This window comes from Protopterus annectens, chromosome 5.part0 (assembly GCF_019279795.1).
Source record: "Protopterus annectens isolate FY-2018-M chromosome 5.part0, PAN1.0, whole genome shotgun sequence".
NCBI lineage: Eukaryota > Metazoa > Chordata > Ceratodontiformes > Protopteridae > Protopterus > Protopterus annectens.
In genome coordinates, this window is record NC_056735.1 from 1,776,655,501 (window position 1) to 1,776,673,569 (window position 18,069).

An 18,069-nucleotide genomic window follows, 5' to 3' on the forward strand; every position below is an offset into this window, starting at 1 on the left:
GGTCCCAATTTAAGGGAGCATCCAACAATCTAGCTTTAACATGATCAGGTAAAGATTGCTCCTTAAGCCAAGCATGCCTTCTAAGCACAGACCCAGTAACAGCAGCCCTGCAAGAGGCCTCTAATGAATCAAAACCACATGGCAAAGTATGTTTTCCAACCTGTTCAACAGAATGCATTAAATCCTGTAATTCTTTATTTTCCACACAATCAAGATTAAACATAATTTTCTGTTTAAGCAATCCAATAACATTTTGCTGATACTTTAACATATGAAACTGACAGTTTAAAGTACCTAATGGCCAAGGTTGCAGAGTGTAAACCTTCTTACCCCATCTATCCAGCGCCCTGGAGTCTCTATCAGAAGGGGTAGGATTTTTAGCAGTAGGAGCCTTAATGCCCTTGGGCCTCTGAGAAATAGTCTATGGATCCGCAATAGGATTTTTAAAAAGGAACTTGTGTGACTCAGGGACCCTGTAGTATCGGTCAGGTTTTCTGGGAGCAGGAGGCAAGGAATCAGGGGCCAAACTAGATTCTGAAAAAGTATCATCAATAATGTATTCCTTAACCACAGAAGGAATGACACCGCAGGAGCAATAATACGTCTTTTATTAAGACCACAGCACGTAAACAAAAATAAAGCAGCATACAGAGAATATTTCGTTGCTTTTGGCAGATTCTGGATTATTTAATCATCAACAATGTCTAATACAGGAGGAATAGCTAAAGGCCTATGCTGAGGCAGGAGCAAGAAATCCCTGAGCCTCTTTTTTGAATCAGAAAAATCCTGGCTATCCCAGTGGAAATGCTCCCTTAGAGTATGTAAGGTTTCACCAAAAGAAAAATCCTCTGGAGGGGAGGCAGCTGGAATAGAGTCCTCTGCATCAGAATCCTCATACGTAGATAAGGGCAAATCCAGATCATCAGAAGAATCAGAAAAAACAGAATCCTGGTCAGAAGATTCAGAAACAACTTCAGTACTAGGCCTCTTGGGGGGTGGGGTTGGCTACCCCTGATTAATTAGATCTTCAGCCATTCTTATCATTTGTTTTTTAGGCATAGAGGCCTGAGCATGTGGCCTGGACGTCGGTTTATTAGGCACGGTTCGAAGTTTAGGCCTAGCGAAGAAGGAGGCATTGGTTTAATATGCAAGTCCGTAGGCCTGAATACACCCTCAGAAGCCGGTGCCTGCACAGCGGCTCCGGACCCATCCAAGGTAGAGACATCAGCGGGTTCCACAGTTGAAGTATCTCGCGGCATACCGGACTCCGAATGGGTCTCAGTAGAGGCCTACGAACCAGAACTAGTGGGTATCATGGGCTGCGAAAGTATCTCACTGAGTACCAGCGAACTGGCGAATGACTTAGGAGAAGCATCGTCGGCAGTTTTGGACCTCAGCGGCCTGTCGTGGTCTTTATCCGTGCGTTTTTTCAGAATCCCGGTAGTGGGATGGCCAACCAATGACATTTCTGGATAATTAAACCCAGAACCGAAATATTTAGAGGTAAAAATATACAGACGACGGATAGTGCACTGATTAACAAAAGCACAAAACTGGCAGCAAGGTACATCGTGGTCAGGGCCTAGGCAAGAAATACAGTACGAATGAAAATCTTTATGAGGTATTAGCTTTCCACAAGTAATACAATTATTAATTTTTACTGACATCGGTAAGGAGCAAGAAAATGTTTCCCCAATGGGGTACTTATCTTTAGTTGAAGACTTCGGTTCTGAAACTCGAAAACGAAAATTTCAGGAGTCGGCCGACCGGCACTTGCGAACTGCTCCTGCTTCGGGCACTGCACGGCAAGAAAGACTGATGTAATGGCGTCGGCTGCATGTTTTATACCCCTGACGACCTGACATCATGGAAGAAGGGACAGCAACCGACGCAGGACCCAAGACTTTGTTAATCAGGCCGACTGAGGGCTACTGCAAGCAGATAACCCAAAAGTGATGACTGCAACAGTGAAACACGAAGAACATCTAGCAAGAGTGGTGATTGGTACTGACGGGTTGCTGACACCAGATACACAAAGAACTCTGAGGAGGCAGAGGACCTCGGGGCCTTCAATTTAGGGTCATCATCAGCAAAAGTATCAACAGGCCATTTCTTGGCCTCTATATTTTTCTCTACTCTTATTTATTTCCCTCTCTTTTCAGTTCTTACCCATACCCTAGTCTTTTTCTTGCAATGATATCTTAGATAGAGGAGGCGAAGCAGAAGTCTGAGCTGCAGCAACAGAAGAGGTGGGAAGCATCCCTTTCGTAATGAACTTTGCACTGCAATCAACCAAAGCACTGGCCCCAGACAAAGTGCAGTCTGGCAGTCATCATCCAAAAGAGAAACTCGCACACAATATATACAGGGATCATGTGAATCCTGCAGGACCAGTTTAGCACTGGACCTCAAACATTTTCAGAAGCCCAAAGTTTTATCTATTCTGGAAAGTACAGTTTTGTACCTACCATAAATGTAGATGTCCGAGAGGTATGCATCTGCAGTCCTAACATATGGGTTGTCCTGCCTCAGGCAGCCCTTCGGTCGGCCGGATTCCAAAGTCTGGGTCTGGCCTCGGCTGATGTCGCACTTCACCTGACGTCATAGCTGCTGTTTATTGGGTATAAAGGCATCAGCCGACGCCATTTTCCTCAGTGTTTCTTGCCCCAGATGCCAGGTGCCCTCTAGGAAGGCTAAATTTGAATAAATGCAAATGGTTCCAAACAGTAGAGAGCAAACAATATAAGCATGTATATACATATATACAAACAAATACACCATAATAGATTCCCCCAGCTAGCTACAAGATGGGCAAATACCCTAGGAGTACCACAGAGGGGAAGGAGGGTGGGTAATCCTGACTGCAGATGCATACCTCTCGGACATCTACATTTATGGTAGGTACAAAACTGTACTATGTCCTTCAAGGATGCATCTGCAGTCCTAACATATGGGTAGAATACCATAGCCAAACTGGGGGTGGAGGCACTAAGATGATTATGGTGTAGCTAAGATCCCTTGCAAAACAGCAGTTGCAAAACCTGCTCGGGATCTGGAGTATAAAGGTAGATTATAATGCTTGGCAAATGTATGCACGGAACTCCAAGTAGCAGCTTCTAAAATGTCTTTGGTAGCCACTCCTTGTAGGAAAGCTGTAGTAGTGGCTGTAGCTCTTGTGGAGTGAGGTCTGATGTTTTCTGGAGTTGTCTTTCCATGAAATGAGTAACAAAATATAATGCAATTTCCTATCCATTTGGAGATTGTCTGTTTTGAAATTGCTTTTCCTTCCATTCCTGTTGCATACGCTACCAGAAGCTGGTCAGTCTTTCTGTTGGTCTTGGTTCTGTCCAGATAATAGCGCAATTGCCTGTGCACATCCAATGTATGCAGTAGTCTTTCCCCCCTGTTCTGTGGGTTGGGGAAGAATGTTGGCAGGTGGATTGCTTGGTTCAATGATACCCTGGAGACCACTTTTGGCATAAAAGTAGGATTAGTTCTCAAGGACACTCTATCCTGATGGAAGTTAAGGAAGGGCTGTACTGCCATTAATGCCTGTAATTCAGAAACCCTTCTTACTGAAGTGATTGCAAGCAGGAAAGCAGTTTTTCAAGATAAGAACTGTAATTCTGCTGTTGCTGCTGGTTCGAAAGGGGGAAGTGTTAACTTTTCCAGCACAAAGTTAAGGTCCCATGTAGGCAAAGGTGGCTTCCTTGGAGGCTTTACATTTTTAATTCCTCTCAGAAACTGCCTGAGTAGAGGATGACAGAAGACTGGAGGATCCATGTTGTATTCTGCTGAAATTGCTGATGCATGAATCTTAATGGAGGAGTAAGACAGGCCATTGTGGAAAAGTTCTGCTAAGTATTCCAGGATGTTAGCTATGTTTGCTAATGATACATTTTTTCCTTTTGCTGCACTCCAAATGAGGTATCTTTTCCATTTGGCTGAATAAGTCTTCCTTGTGGAGGGTCTGCGAGCCTCCAGGATAATGTCTTTAACCCTCTGAGATAAGTCTGGGTTATTTTGCTTTATGTAATATTCCAAGCAGCTAGCTGCAGTGTCTTCAAGTTTGGATGTAGGATCTTGCAGTTGTTCTGTGTTAGCAGTAAAGGAACCAGAGGTAGAGGCCATGCGTGTGTCCGAGACATACTCCTCAGTAGCGGGTACCAATGCTGCCTCGGCCAGTCTGGAGCTATCAGGATGATCCTTGGGTGATATTCTTTGATCTTCAGTAGCACTTTGTGCATCAAAGGAAGAGGTGGGAATGCATATGCTGTCAGGTTTTCCCAACTGAAGGATAGGGAGTCCACCTTCCAAGCAAGTGGGTGGTATGTCCTTGTGCAGAATTTCCTCAATTGGTGGTTGTGTGGGGATGCGAACAGGTCTATTTCTGGTAGTCCCCATTTCTTTGTAATGGTTTTGAAGATGTCTGGATGCAGCATCCATTCGTGGGCATCCGTGGTAGTTCTGCTTAAGGTGTCTGCTAATGCATTTTCTTTTCCTGGCACAAATTTGGCCTGGAGTTGAATGTTGTGATTCAGGGCCACATTCCACAGGTCCATTGCCATCCGGCATAGAGGATATGAATGTGTGCCTCCCTGTTTGTTGATATACTACATGACTGTGGTGTTGTCCGTCCTTATCAGCAAATGACCTTGTTGAAGAAAAGGTCTGAATGTCTGAAGTGCCTGTTTCACTGCCAGCATCTCTTTTTGATTTATATGTAGGTTCAGCTGGTCTTGTGTCCATAGGCCTTGTATACACTTGTCCACCATGTGTGCCCCCCAGCCTAGGTCTGAGGCGCCCGTGGTGATAGTCTGGCTTGGGTGAGGCTTGTGGAAGGGCAGACCTCTGTTCAGCTGACAGGCCTGAGCCCACCACCGGAATTCTTGTTTCAGGCATGGAATTATTGGAATCTGGGCTTCTAGACTGTGCTTGTGTTGAGACCATAAATTCCTTAGGTACCATTGCAACTTCCTCATATGTAGCCTGGCATGTGGAATCAATATTATGCAGGATGCCATGTATCCGAGGGCTTGCAGTACTTTCCTTGCTGTAAGCTGGTTCTGCGTCGTTAATGCCATGAAATAGAGTGGTAGTTGCTTTTGCTTTTCTGCTGTGAGAAATGCCATTTGCTTTGTTGTGTCCAGTTCTGCACCCAAGAATGTTATCCTTTGGGATGGTACCAGCCTTGACTTTTTCATGTTGACTGTGTATCCCAGGGCTTGCAGTAGTTGAATTACCTTTTCCAAATCTTTTGTTAATTTGGTCTTGTTGTCCGCTTGTATCAGGCAGTCTTCCAGGTATGGATAAATTTGAATTCCCTGAAGCCTGCAATGAGCAATTACTGATGCCAGGCATTTCGTGAATACTCTGGGCGCAGTAGATAAGCCAAAGGGCAATGCTGAGAATTGATAATGCTCTGATCCTGCAAGAAATCTGAGGTATCTTCTGCAATCTGGTCGTATAGGGACGTGCAGGTATGCCTCCTTGAGATCTAGAGTCACCAGCCAAGACTCCTTGCCCAGCATGGGAAGAAGTAGCTGTAGGGTCAGCATTTTGAATTTTGGAACAATGAGATATGTGTTCAGAGCGGACAGGTCGAGAATAGGTCTCCATTGGTTTTCTTTTCTTGGAACCAGGAAAAGTCTGGAGTAAAATCCTTGCCCTTGTTCCATAGGCGGTACCTTTTCTATAGCTCTCATCCTTAGTAGGTGGTTGATTTGTGCTAGAGCATTTGTTTTTTGGTTTGGTGGTAGGTTTGGCATTCCTCTCTTTTTTGGTAGAGTGTGGAAGTGAAACCTGTAGCCTTTGTCTATTGTCTGTAAAATCCACTTGTCTCCTGTAATGTAATGCCAGTTTATGGAAAATAAGGCAAGCTTTCCACCTAAGGGTGCTTGCAGTTGTTCCCTGGTAGGCGGTATCAGAGTCAAGTCATTGTGTCTGTCCTGTGGGAGTGTTCGTACCTGGATCTGTGGCAGTACTTCTCTGGTTGTTAGGCTGCCACTGACGTCCCCTGTAGGCACCTCTGGATTGACCTCTGCCTCTTGGGCGCCTATTTCTGCCTCTCTGTGCTCTGGAGGTATCTGGAAAGGACCAATTCTTCGAAGGCCAGTTTCTACTAAACCTCGGAGGCTGGACCTGTAAGAAATCCTTGACTGTTTGGACAGATTTTGCTTTTTCTTCCACCTTCTTTAGCACTTGCTGTGCAGGGGAACCAAACAAACTTTGTTTCTCCATGGGAGCATCTAGAAGCTTTGACTTTATATGGTCTGGTAAGGATTGCTCTTTTAACCAGGCATGCCTTCTAATCACTGTTCCAGTCACAGCTGATCTAAAGGAAGCCTCCAGTGCATCATAGCCGCATTTTAAGGAATGATTACTGACCTGCTGAGTGTTATGTACCAAATCCTGAAGGGACTTACGGTCTATAGGTTCAGGAGAGGACAGTTTTTTATTTAGCTGGTCTAACAAAAATTCCTGATACTGAATCATGTGGAATTGACAGTTTAAGGCCCTAGCGAAAGAGTAGCAGAAGTATAAACTTTTTACCCCATCTCTAATGCTCTAGATTCTCTTTCAGAGGGAGGGTTTTGGCAGAGGCAGCTGCTACAGCTTTGGGGCCCTGTGAAATGGTTTCAGGATCTGCAATAGGAGCCTTATACAAGTGAAAGTGTGTGTCCGGGACCCTGTAATATCTGTCGGGCTTGGCAGGGGCCAGGGGAATAGAGTCAGGGGCAGTACAGGCATCATTATAAGCATCATCAACAACTGTGAGTACTGGAGGAATGGCTAGAGGCCTATGCTGTGGTAAATGTAAAAAGGTCCTTAGCCTTTTCCTTGAATCTGAAAAGTCCTGGCCCTGCCATTGAAAATGCTCTCTCATAGCATGTAAGATTTCCCCAAAAGAAAATTCCTCAGGAGGAGAGGCAGAAGGAATGGAGTCTTCTGCATCAGAATCCTCATAAGGAGAATATGGGCCTTCTGGAGGACCTGAGTTGTCTGAATCATCCGAGGAATAGTCTGTAGAAACAGGCTCCGGGGGCTCTGCTCTAGGCCTCTTCTCTGGAGGGGGTTGAGAGGCCCTGTCTGGGTGAGGTTGGGATCCCCTGATCAAAGAAATGAGATCCTCAGCCAAGCTGAGCATTTGGGAACTGGAGGTAGGCCTGTGTGAGGGGGTTTTAGCAGGCAAGGCCTTAGAAGATTTAGCTGCTTTAGCCCTAGAAAAAGCCTTGATAGACATAGATGCAGGGGGCCTAGCAGCTCCACGTGCAGGAGTAGATATGTCTAAAGGAATATTATCTGATAAATCCTGGGAGCCTGCTACAGCAGGGGTAAGTTCAGTAGCGGATTCAGCCATGCTGTGTGAGGCCTCGGCTATCGGAGGCAAGCTTTCGGCCGAAGGAAGAACCGAGGACTCGGTTTCGGCCGAAACCGAGACACTCGCGGTTGGCTTAACCGTGGTTTCGGCCGAAACCGCGGACCGCGAGTGTCGGTCCTTTTCCTTACGCTTTTTAGCTAATTGTGAAGTCGGAGTCTCCAACGGCATTTTGTAAGCAAAAGCGGGACCAAAAAACTCCTCTGCAAACTCCGACCGACGTCTAAGTGTCCGTCGGTTGAAGGAAGCACAGGCTAGACAAGCTGATACGTCGTGGTCTGGGCCTAAGCAAGGAAGGCAGTAAGAGTGGAAATCTTTATGAGGTATTTGTTTCCCACAAGTTAAACAATTATTTACTTTTTCTGACATCGGCTGAGGCAAGAAAGAGTCCCCAACGGGGTACTTAGCTTTTTAGAAGTCTTCGGTAGTAGTAATCTCTGGATCTGACCGACCGGCACTTGCGAACAGCTTCTGCTTCGGGCACCGCGCGGCAAGAAAGACTGAGGAAAATGGCGTCTGCTGATGCCTTTATACCCAATAAACAGCAGCTATGACGTCGGGTGAAGTGCGACATCAGCCGAGGCCAGACCCAGACTTTGGAATCCGGCCGACCGAAGGGCTGCCTGAGGCAGGACAACCCATATGTTAGGACTGCAGATGCATCCTTGAAGGATATCAGCAAAGTACAGCACAAGTGCAGAAACAATACAGGAAACAGTAAGCAATACACTATATAAATAGGATTCCACGGAATCACTAGACCAACAAACTAACAGCACATAAAGCATTTTAAGAATTTGTTGAGAAGACAACAGTCATACAAAAGATAACTTTAACCACTATGACAGATCACAATGAAAAGCAGTAAGATGGTGGGTGAGAACAAAGTTCACACGCTCAAACAAACCACTAATAGCAGAGTTAAGCTTTATTTATTTATTTTTTTGGGGAGAAGGAAAAACCCAACAAGAAGTAAACTATCAAGATAATATAGTCAAAATATGTAGTAAATCTGGAAGCACTTATCTTCAAAGGAGTTTTGGAGAAACGCATCCAACAGTGAAGACCGGCAAATGAAATCTGAAGAGATTCAGGTTATGCAGAGCATTATGAGAGAGGTAGTGGAATTTCAGAGATGAACATTCTCAAGATCCAACTGGACACAATAATTCACAAGTTGAGACAGATGGAAAAGACATCACTGGATCTAACTACATACAAGGACTACCTGACTCACACTACGACAGAGCAGGAGGAAGTTTCCTTTTTGTTTCTGTAAGTCATGTGACATCACACGTCTCAATGCAAGATCCTGATGTTCAACCACATTAAAATGAATTTACAGTTGTGCAGCAAATGTTTCAGACCCTAACTGCAGTTTCTAATAGAGACTAGCAAATAAATATAACTTTAGACTTCTATTTGGCATTTATGACTTATGAAGATGGTAACTTGGCTCTAGGAAGTCTGAGTTTTGACAAACAGAAATAGGTGTTAATGATGAATTATTCAGGAGTACTTAGCCCAGCATCAAAACTAGGGGTAAATGGTGAATCATTCAGGATAATTACTTAGCCCAGTATCAAAAATATCAGTTGCAGCCAGCCCCAACTCGATTTTTGAAGCCGTCTAGTACACAGAAAACTACCTTACATGACCAACACACTAGTGGCAATAATAAATTAAAGAAAGAGGACACATCTTACAACTCCCCTTTTCTGAAGCAAAAATAAATTACCTTGTCTAGTAGAATTTTGCAATATAATTCATTAGATCTACAGATTTTACACTGTCTCTTTGACAATGTGCACAATTTTTCCATCATTTTTGTCACACACTGTTTTAGATCTATATTTTGGAGCAATTTCCCACATTCTTACAGGAAGGAGGAAGAATTACTGTATGTGCTATTGGGTATTAAAATTTATATCTAATCATGGGATTTTGTTCCTATTTTCCACATCTGTAGGTTGAGAGGTATACTGCAGAGGGATGAAGCCATGACTGCATCCCATATGACCTGTGTTTCACTAGGGGCACAGGTGCTGGATGGACCAAGCAGAACAGGATAAGAGTGAGTGGCTGATGACTTAAATCTTTAGGGATGGGAAGGCAACTTGGTTTGCTGCACTGGTAAATGTGCAGATGCACCTTTCAATGCAATTACTGAGGAGCTTGAAAGGCTGCCACTAAAGTAGGGATAGGACAATCAATAGAATCTGTAGACCAGCCTGCTTCTTAACACCCTACTCTTGTCTTGACTGGGGAATGAGTTGGCTAGGGAGCTCTCACCCTTTGGCAGAACGAAAGGTTCACATGGGTGCAAGAACAGGAGTAAACGGACTGATACTGAAACAAAAATCTCAGACTGGTAATCCAAAACTGAAGGTAATGGAATAGAAAAGGTATACAAGATCTCCATCTGCCACTCACAGCAACAAAATCAAGTCCATTTATGTTTATTCTTCTGTGTACATAGCCCTTCTGCAGATAACGATGTACAACTCTGGCACACAATGATGGATTACTGACAGGTAAAAAGAACTGAATAAGTCAAGCCATGAGTTTGAGGGAGTCAATGCCTTAGTGAGATTTACGGGAAGGAAGAGTAAGAAGTGCCCAGCTGTACTATAGCCATAAAGGGTTCTCTGTGAGATAAGGCACAGGCTTTCTGGATGAAAATCCTCATCAGAGAAAAAGGCAGAAAGTGTAGTGGATTTCACTGGCCACTTATGAATGATGGTATCATCAGAAGTTGCTACATTTAGGATTGAAAACAACATTGCAAATCACCATACGACTGAAGATCCACTAAAGAAACATTAATGGGAAAAATGACTTAAGACTGCCAACCACAAAAATGGTTTCTCTATTTACGTAACTAGTCATTATGAAAAAAAAGTTGTGTAAAATCATACCATAAAAGTAGATGTCCATCTCCCAAAGTATCCAGAATTTACAGGTGCTGTATGTCACATGTACACTTCCCCTATAATGAGTAGGCATAAAGGTGCTGTGCAGAGACACGCATTCAGAAATGAAAAAGTCCCAGGAGGAAAAGAAAGTCCCCAGAGACAAGGAAGGACATGTACATCCAGAAGCAGAAAAAAAAGAAGAAACCTGTCAGACAGGAGGGCAAGAAGAACAGGCTAACACAGGCAGCAGAAGGGAGTGAATTCTGCAACAATGAAGAGAAGAACATCTACTGTTCTGGTAAGACTTTACATAACTGTACTAAGTTCTTCCATATCACTGTTGCAGTATTCCTAACAAAAGGGAAGAGTATAAACACTCGAGGAAACCTGAGAGGAGGAAGGCACTGAAGATTCCTCCAGAAACCCATGCAGGACAGCCTTGGCAAAGCCAGCTCTAGCCCTGGAAATCACATCCAACTTGTAATGCTTAGTGAGGGTACAGACAAAGACCAAATAGCAGCTTCAAGGACGGAATTGGTATCCAGACCCTTGAAAAAAAAACACCAGAAGAAGCAATAGTTCTGGTATAATGAGCCTTTGCTGAAGAGGAAAGACATTTACCATGAAAAGAATAACAACAAGAAATGGCTTCAGAAATCTAGGATGAGATAGCTTGGTTAGAAACAGCCAAACCCAAAAACCTGAGATGAAAGGAAACAAAAAGCTGCTCAGATTTACAAATATGATTAGTTTTATCTAAATAATGTCAGAGCTGTCTACACAAATCCAAGGTGTGAAGAACCTTCTCACTGGCAGACTGCTGAGTAGGAAGAAAGGAAAGCAGATGAATAGACAGATTAAGGGACACCTCATTGACCACCTTCTGCTTAAAAGAAGGATTAGTATGAAGGGAAGGGTCTATATTATGAGCTAAAAAGTTCACACTGTAATATCGAACCCTAAAGTCTGAATGTGGAAAATAGCGAAGCCATGGCACATCAACATTTTTCACAGGGAAAAAAAATCAGTGGGCCATTTTCAGGGCCTTGTTATTTCCTCCACTGCGGTGCGATCTTGGAGTTGGTATATTTAAATAGGGGGGTGTGAAATCCCCCACTTCAGTTTAGGTTTAAGGTTAAGTTTTTTTTTTTTTTTTTTGTCACGGAACAGAGATTTTTTTCCCTAGGAAAAAAAATCGCTGTTCTGTGCTTTTGGTTTTGTTGGGTTTCGAACATAACGGTTCGCTATTACAATGATCAAACTTTTCTAAGTTCGAGACTGTGATATAGACCCCGAAGGGAGACCCTGTCTCTATGAAAAACTAAAAAGTGAGCTGAAGTGAGGGGCTAAAGGAACATTCTTCTAAGTACAATGTTACAAGGAAGCTGAAGCAGCAGACTCAAAAGGAGTCAGAGTCCATTTTTCGAGAACAAAACCAATGTCCCGGGGGGGGGTGGAATAGAACTATAAGAACCTACACAGATATCCTGGTTTCAGGAGAGGCCCCAGACAAAAAATCTTTTCCATTTGGACAAGTAGGATTTCCTGGTAGTGGGTTTCCTGGCCTCCTGTAGGATCCAAAGCACGTCCTCAGAAAACAGGTGCCTAAAGGGGATCAAAACCCTATCACCCACAGTGTTAGCTGAAGAGTGGACAAGTGAGGATGGATAACAGACCCCTTGTACTGTGTGAGAAGATCCACCTGATGTGGTAACTTGTGGTTATTGGCCTTGGCCAGGTGAGGAACAAGGGGGAACCAATGCTGTCTGAGTCAAAAGGGAGGGAGTCACTATAACGATTCTGGGAGAGACCTGCCTGATCTTGTGCAAGACTCTCGGAAGCAGACAAAGGGTAGGGAAGGCATACAGAAACATCCCCTGGCAGACAATAGACAGAATCCAAAAGTCTGTTGTAATTCTCAACCAGTTTAGAAGGGACAGGGAAAGACTAATGAAGAAAGGGACCTAGCTAAGGGAAAGGAGTAGCAAACTGTCAAACACAACCCGGCTTGTCCTGAAAGGAGGGTTTCTGGGAAGTAGGAGCTTGAGTAGACTTAGTAGATGGCACATGCCTAGCACTCTTTTTACCAATAGGCAGAGGGTGAGACTGATTGGAAAAAAGCAAATTTGGAAGGTTTATTCCTATGAAACTTAAGAATAGTAGAAGCAAAAATATTTTTCAACTCCTGTAAGGCCTTGCCCTTATCCTGAACAGACTTAAAAAGTTTAGCAGTAATAGGATCAGAAAGATTTTTATTGTCCAAAGGAGCATCCAATAATCTGAATTAATGTCATCAGGAAGAGTCTAAAGATGAAGCCATGAGTAATGCTCATAACAGAACCAAATGCATCAGCCCTGGAGAAAGCATCAGACGCATCAAAACTGGACTTAATAGAATGACAGGCAACTTCAAAAGTGGAACCCAACAGGGAATGGGCAGATGCCTTCCCTTCACAGTCAAGAAGATCAGAAATAACTTTTGAAACCAGAGAAAGAAGGGCCAGAACATAACTAGTCATATGAGTCTGATAGTTAATGACCCTGAAGGATAAGGTGGCAGCAGTATAAACCCTCTTGCCCAGCCTCTCCATGGTCCCATTATCCTTATCTGATGGAAGTAACTTAGTAGAGTGCAAGAACTTGGGAGTGCTTGTCCGAAGAGAAAGACTCTATAGAAGGATCATCAGAAAGGTGTTTATATAAAAATTTACAGTAATCAGACACCTTGTAAAATCTGTCAGGCTTCTTGGGGGCTGGAGGATGAGAATCAGGGACCACAGAAGCTGCTGTACAGGTATCCAGAAGGGCAGCCAGAAATGGGGGAACAGCAGAAGGCTTGGGAGACTTCGAGCTCACATTGTTTCTTCTGGATATCCAAAACTTGAGAGCAATTCCACTTGAAGAATTCCATCATACTGGAAATAGTATTCCCAAAGGAGAGTTCCTCTAAAGGGGAATCCTGACTAACAGAATCCTCTTCCTCTGAACCACAGTCCAAGGAAGAAGAGATTTGAGAAGATGAGGGTAAAGACTCTTCACCCGAATCCTGATCCTCAGAGGAATCTAACTCCCTAGGTATTTTAAGAGGAGTGGAATACCAGGGAGGGCCAGGCACAGACACCACTTGAGGAGGCTTTACAGCCATTAAAGCATTAACCAACCCCAGAGTAAAATCCTGCCATTCACATTGGGATCCTTAACTGCAAGGGAAGTATGCTTGGTTTTCTGTTTCTTTTTCTGTGGGACATCCACATGAAACAATCTGGGAGGGTCAGACCATTGGCAACTCTCAATAACTGTAGTAGGGATTTCTTCCCTCATTAAGATTTGCGGAATCCGACTTGGTCCCTCAGATATAATCAGCTGAAGTTCCCCTTCGATGTCTGGAGCAGACATCTGCAAAACCTCTGAGAAAGTGCGAGAAGCTGGATCTATGCTAACTTCTAATGGGGTTGCAGCAGAGGAATCCAAAGCAATGACCAGGCGATCCTCCGGGCTTTCATTAGCCTCAAGAGAGACGTCTGGCGATGGTGGACAGCAGCCTTATCAGACCTAAAGTTTTTGCCATTTTTCTTGGCCGACTGACCCTCGGGATGTAAGACTCTACCACAGCACCTTCAGCTAACAACATAAGATGTTGTTTTTCAAGGTATATAAGATAGGGAGGAGAGATGACAATGTAGGGTCTTAGGGACAAAAGCTTGGCAGACAGAACACTGCTTATGGTCATGGGAAGCACCCAAACTAAAGAGGCACTGGGCGTGACAATCTTTATGGGGAATATGCCTCACATACTGACATTTTCCCTTTTTGGATGACAAGAAACCAATCAATGCTAAAATAAAAAGAAGATGAGGAGAAACCTCAACCGGGCACTTATCTGAAAAATGGCTCAGCAACAAGCACAGAAGAAAGGCATTCAGACTGCTGATGCAATGATGGTGTTTGGACTAGCAGCAAAGAAGTTCTGAATATGTGCATCCATATGTCACCTTCATACCCTATGCCTTGCGTGGGGAGTGTACGTGTGACGTATGGTGCCTATAAATACTAAAACCTTTGATATACTGGCAAGACACTGGGCTATCTTTGGCAGGAGATTCCTTCTATTAGGAATACTGCAACAGTGATATGGAAGGACATCTGGTGTGCCTGGACACTCAAGTGCAAGATTTTCATGGCCTGTCAGCACAAGGGGTAACACCAGGTCACAATGCTTGCTGATGCACTACACCATCACTATGTTGCAAGACTGATGGTAACATGTTCTGAAAACAAGGTGAGAACGGGCTGCATCCTGACAATACTGATATGGGGTATGGTCTCTTGTAATGTTCAGACACCCTGAACTTGTTGCTTGTTGCAATGCCCCCTAGGGCAGACACATCCATAATGACTGGCATTTATAACATTGTCAAATAGAAAGCTTTCCAGCAGGTAAGAATGTCAAGTATGGTATACTTCTGCAGGTGCTGATACATATATTTTTGAGATTCTTATTGGATTGTGACATAAGGATCAGAGTTCTGGGACCAACTAACCCACTGCCATTTACACAACCTTTATAAAGCCTGGGCATGGGGGTACCACATCCATGACTGCAGTTATCAGCCCCAACATTTTTTGACAAAGCTGAGTTGCTACAGTGCTGGAATTTCAGACCTTAGAATTCCGGGCATATACAGATAATACCCATTACTAAGCCAGATGTGCCACAGAATGCATTTAACTGGCATTATACAAAGGCTACCAACTGGGGTCAGAGGGGACTCAATATTACTCCTAGGGACTTGTACAGTCTGAACACAGACCCCTAGACATGTTCAGAGTATAAACCAATCATGTAGCCAGAAAGCAGCTGTTCAAGTAGGGGAAAATCTTTAAATCATTGCAACCTCTAGTGAGGTGCAACCATGGACATGCACTTGATGAACACCTTAAGCAATGAGATGAGATGAGAAGAGACAGTGTGTGTCCTGAACTGGAAATGACTGACCCTTACACACAAATGTATCTTCTGGACTTCTTGGTAATCTTTATGCATAAACATGCATCTCGGCAGCTCAAAAAGCACAATCAAGTCTCCTGGTAAAATGAAAAGGACGGATTGCAATATGAATATTCAAGGTTTGCACAGCAATATAGCATTTAGGCTGCTGAGGTCATCTCTCTTTCTGAGCATCAAAAAGAACTTAGACCAGTATGCAAAACACCTTCTAGTTTGATGAGACCTCCAGAATGGCTCTTATTAACAGATCTAATGCCTCCTTGCCTGACATGTTTCTATTAAGAAAGAACATCAAGCAAAGATGGAGATTAAAGGACAGAATGAGCAATAAAGGGGGATCCAGCACACTTTGCATATTGCTGCCCTGATCCATTTGTCCATTGGTGATGGAAGTTCAAGCTTTCATGACTGAAGTCTAAGCTGAAAGGTGGAGGTGCAGCCCTCTTCAGACTGCCTCCACAGTGATACGATTGCCTGCTGCTGCCTTCCTGTGGATAGATGAGAGCCTGACAGTGCAGGGTACCTTTGCCTCTGAGCCTGTGACTTTACTAAAGTCTGTCCAGGAAGCTGGGTCTCATTGCAGCTGTCTCCAATTGATACTTGTACTGTGCGTTATGCTGAAACCATTCTTAATGTGCTGGTTCTTCAGCATCATAGCAAAAGCACATCGTGGAATCTGAAATCCTGTAATAGCTATGAGGGTTTTACCCTGCTTCTCCACATGTGCAAGATGCCCCCCTCTCTTTTACAAAGATGTGTGGGCTACAGAATGTGAAACAACAAAAATTTCACTTGGGTGCCCTTGGTAAAGCCGGTCAGCCTAACCCCCCTCTGCCAGCCAACTGTTATGCCAGAATCAATATATCTACCAGTGCCAAAAACAGAGTTATAATGTATGTACACCATATGGATATTCATGTTTAAGGTAGTTGAGACTTGGAGTGGGGGTTGCGGAGCTTTCATTTTTAACAGCCCATTCAGCAACTATTTACATTTTTTCTACGAAGTCCCTCTTAAAATATACCATTGTAAATAACACAGTTCAGGACCCATATGGTGGAGAACTCAGCTGTGTAAACTCTTCTCAAACGTTTCCATTGTTCACAAATGGACATCAGGACTCTGAGGTGTGGAAGCCTTTTCCAGAGCTACCATTAAAATCAAGGTGGAAGGCTTGACAATCTCTGCCCAAATAGCTCATTCTCTAAGAAAACAGAGGAAACAGTCGCCCACTGTAGGATCACTGTGCCAGGGGTTTCCCAAGCTATCCTGGTGGCATCCCTCAAGACTTCCACTAAAGGAACCATTTAGATGGACAGATGGGTGGGCCAATAAGATCTCTGATGCCTTCTTGTCAAGGAGGGTATGGAATCAGTGGATTATTGCCACCCCAATGACAAGTTAGCTTTAAATACTCTCGAAATTTGGTGTCTCTAGGGTCACACTTGCATGCTTCACTTTCCCTATCATCCATGTCCTCCACAGAAGCATCTAGAGGGGAATCAATATGGCCAAACTTACACACACACACAATACAGCCTAGTCACAAAGAAAATTAAAACAGTCTAAACATTAACATGAGGGAAAAAAAACATGGCTTTATAAATAATGATGTAATAGAAATAAAAGCTGGATATTGGACTTCATACATAACATCTGCAAAGAAAGCAATGATGATGGGGTGCTTTAAATATATGTGTAAATAAACAGGGGGTACAAAATAAGGTAATAAATACATGAAATGCAGACAAACTTACCAGAAGAAATACTGCGACTTGGCTCACTCCGTTTTAGTTGATCTATTCGTGACTTGCGCTCAGTGACTGGCTCCCTACTTCTGTTTCTCTCTCTGTCTCTTTCTCTTTCTCTGTCTCTTTCTCTAGAACTTCTGTTCATATGCTGCCTTCTACTGCTCTGGTCATCTCCACTGCGATGTGCTGACTCATTGGAAGGTGATCTAAAACGACTGGATGTGTGACTCCTGTTGCTACAAATACTGCTACTTCGTTTCTGATCTGGAGGCTTCTGCTGTTCTGGAACAGGAACTTCTCTCTCCTCCTTACCCTTGTGTCCTTTCTTCTGAGAATCATCAACAATTTTATCTGGGTCAGTAACTTCTACCCGCACAGGGACATCCTCATCTGACCAGTCACTGAAATTAGAGTCTCCAAGTTTAGTAACAATTTCAGCTGTTTTTTCTGGTGTTGCAATTATTGCTTCCTCTTTTACCATTGCAGGTGGAGTCCTGGGCCCCTTCTTCTTCTTACTTTGTGGGACCACTTCTTCATCAGAAATATCGGAATCACTCCTTGAACGCTTACGTTTTTTCTCATTGTTCTTTTTCTTCTGACCTTTCCTTGGTGAGACTGCATCTTCTGTTGCAGATTCTGGATTATACTTTTCAGTCCCACTGTCATCATCTCTCCTTTTCTTAAGTAACTTCTTCTCAGATTTGGATTTTTTCTTATCTTCATGCATTTTATCAGATGTTTCAGTTTCTTCTGACTGGTGATGCAATACAGTTTCTTGTTCCTTTGCTTTTGGCATGTCAACTGCTAAGGGTAGCTGTTCTTTCTGTTTGTCTAAGGAAGTCACCTTTTCTTTGAATTCCACCTCTTCATGTCGCCTAGCATTCTCTTTCCTTTCAGGTTTTCGTTCTTCTTCTTTCCATTTGCTTGCCTTCTCCTCAACAAGACGTTGTGGGCTTAGAGAACGGGATTCTTGTGGCCGCACGACTTGACTCAAGAGTCGATGTTTTTCACCTACAA

General features: G+C 43.6%; 1 protein-coding gene across 1 annotated transcript in view; it reads right to left on the minus strand.

Annotated features, from left to right (window-relative positions):
• The window catches only part of LOC122802414 (zinc finger CCCH domain-containing protein 13-like), a 1,157,483-nt gene that overhangs the window by 62,118 nt on the left and 1,077,296 nt on the right, over positions 1 to 18,069 (minus strand). The window contains exon 16 of the mRNA XM_044072036.1: positions 17,059 to 18,063. Coding sequence (XP_043927971.1) covers positions 17,059 to 18,063 — 1,005 coding nt within the window. The remainder of the gene's footprint in view (positions 1 to 17,058; positions 18,064 to 18,069) is intronic.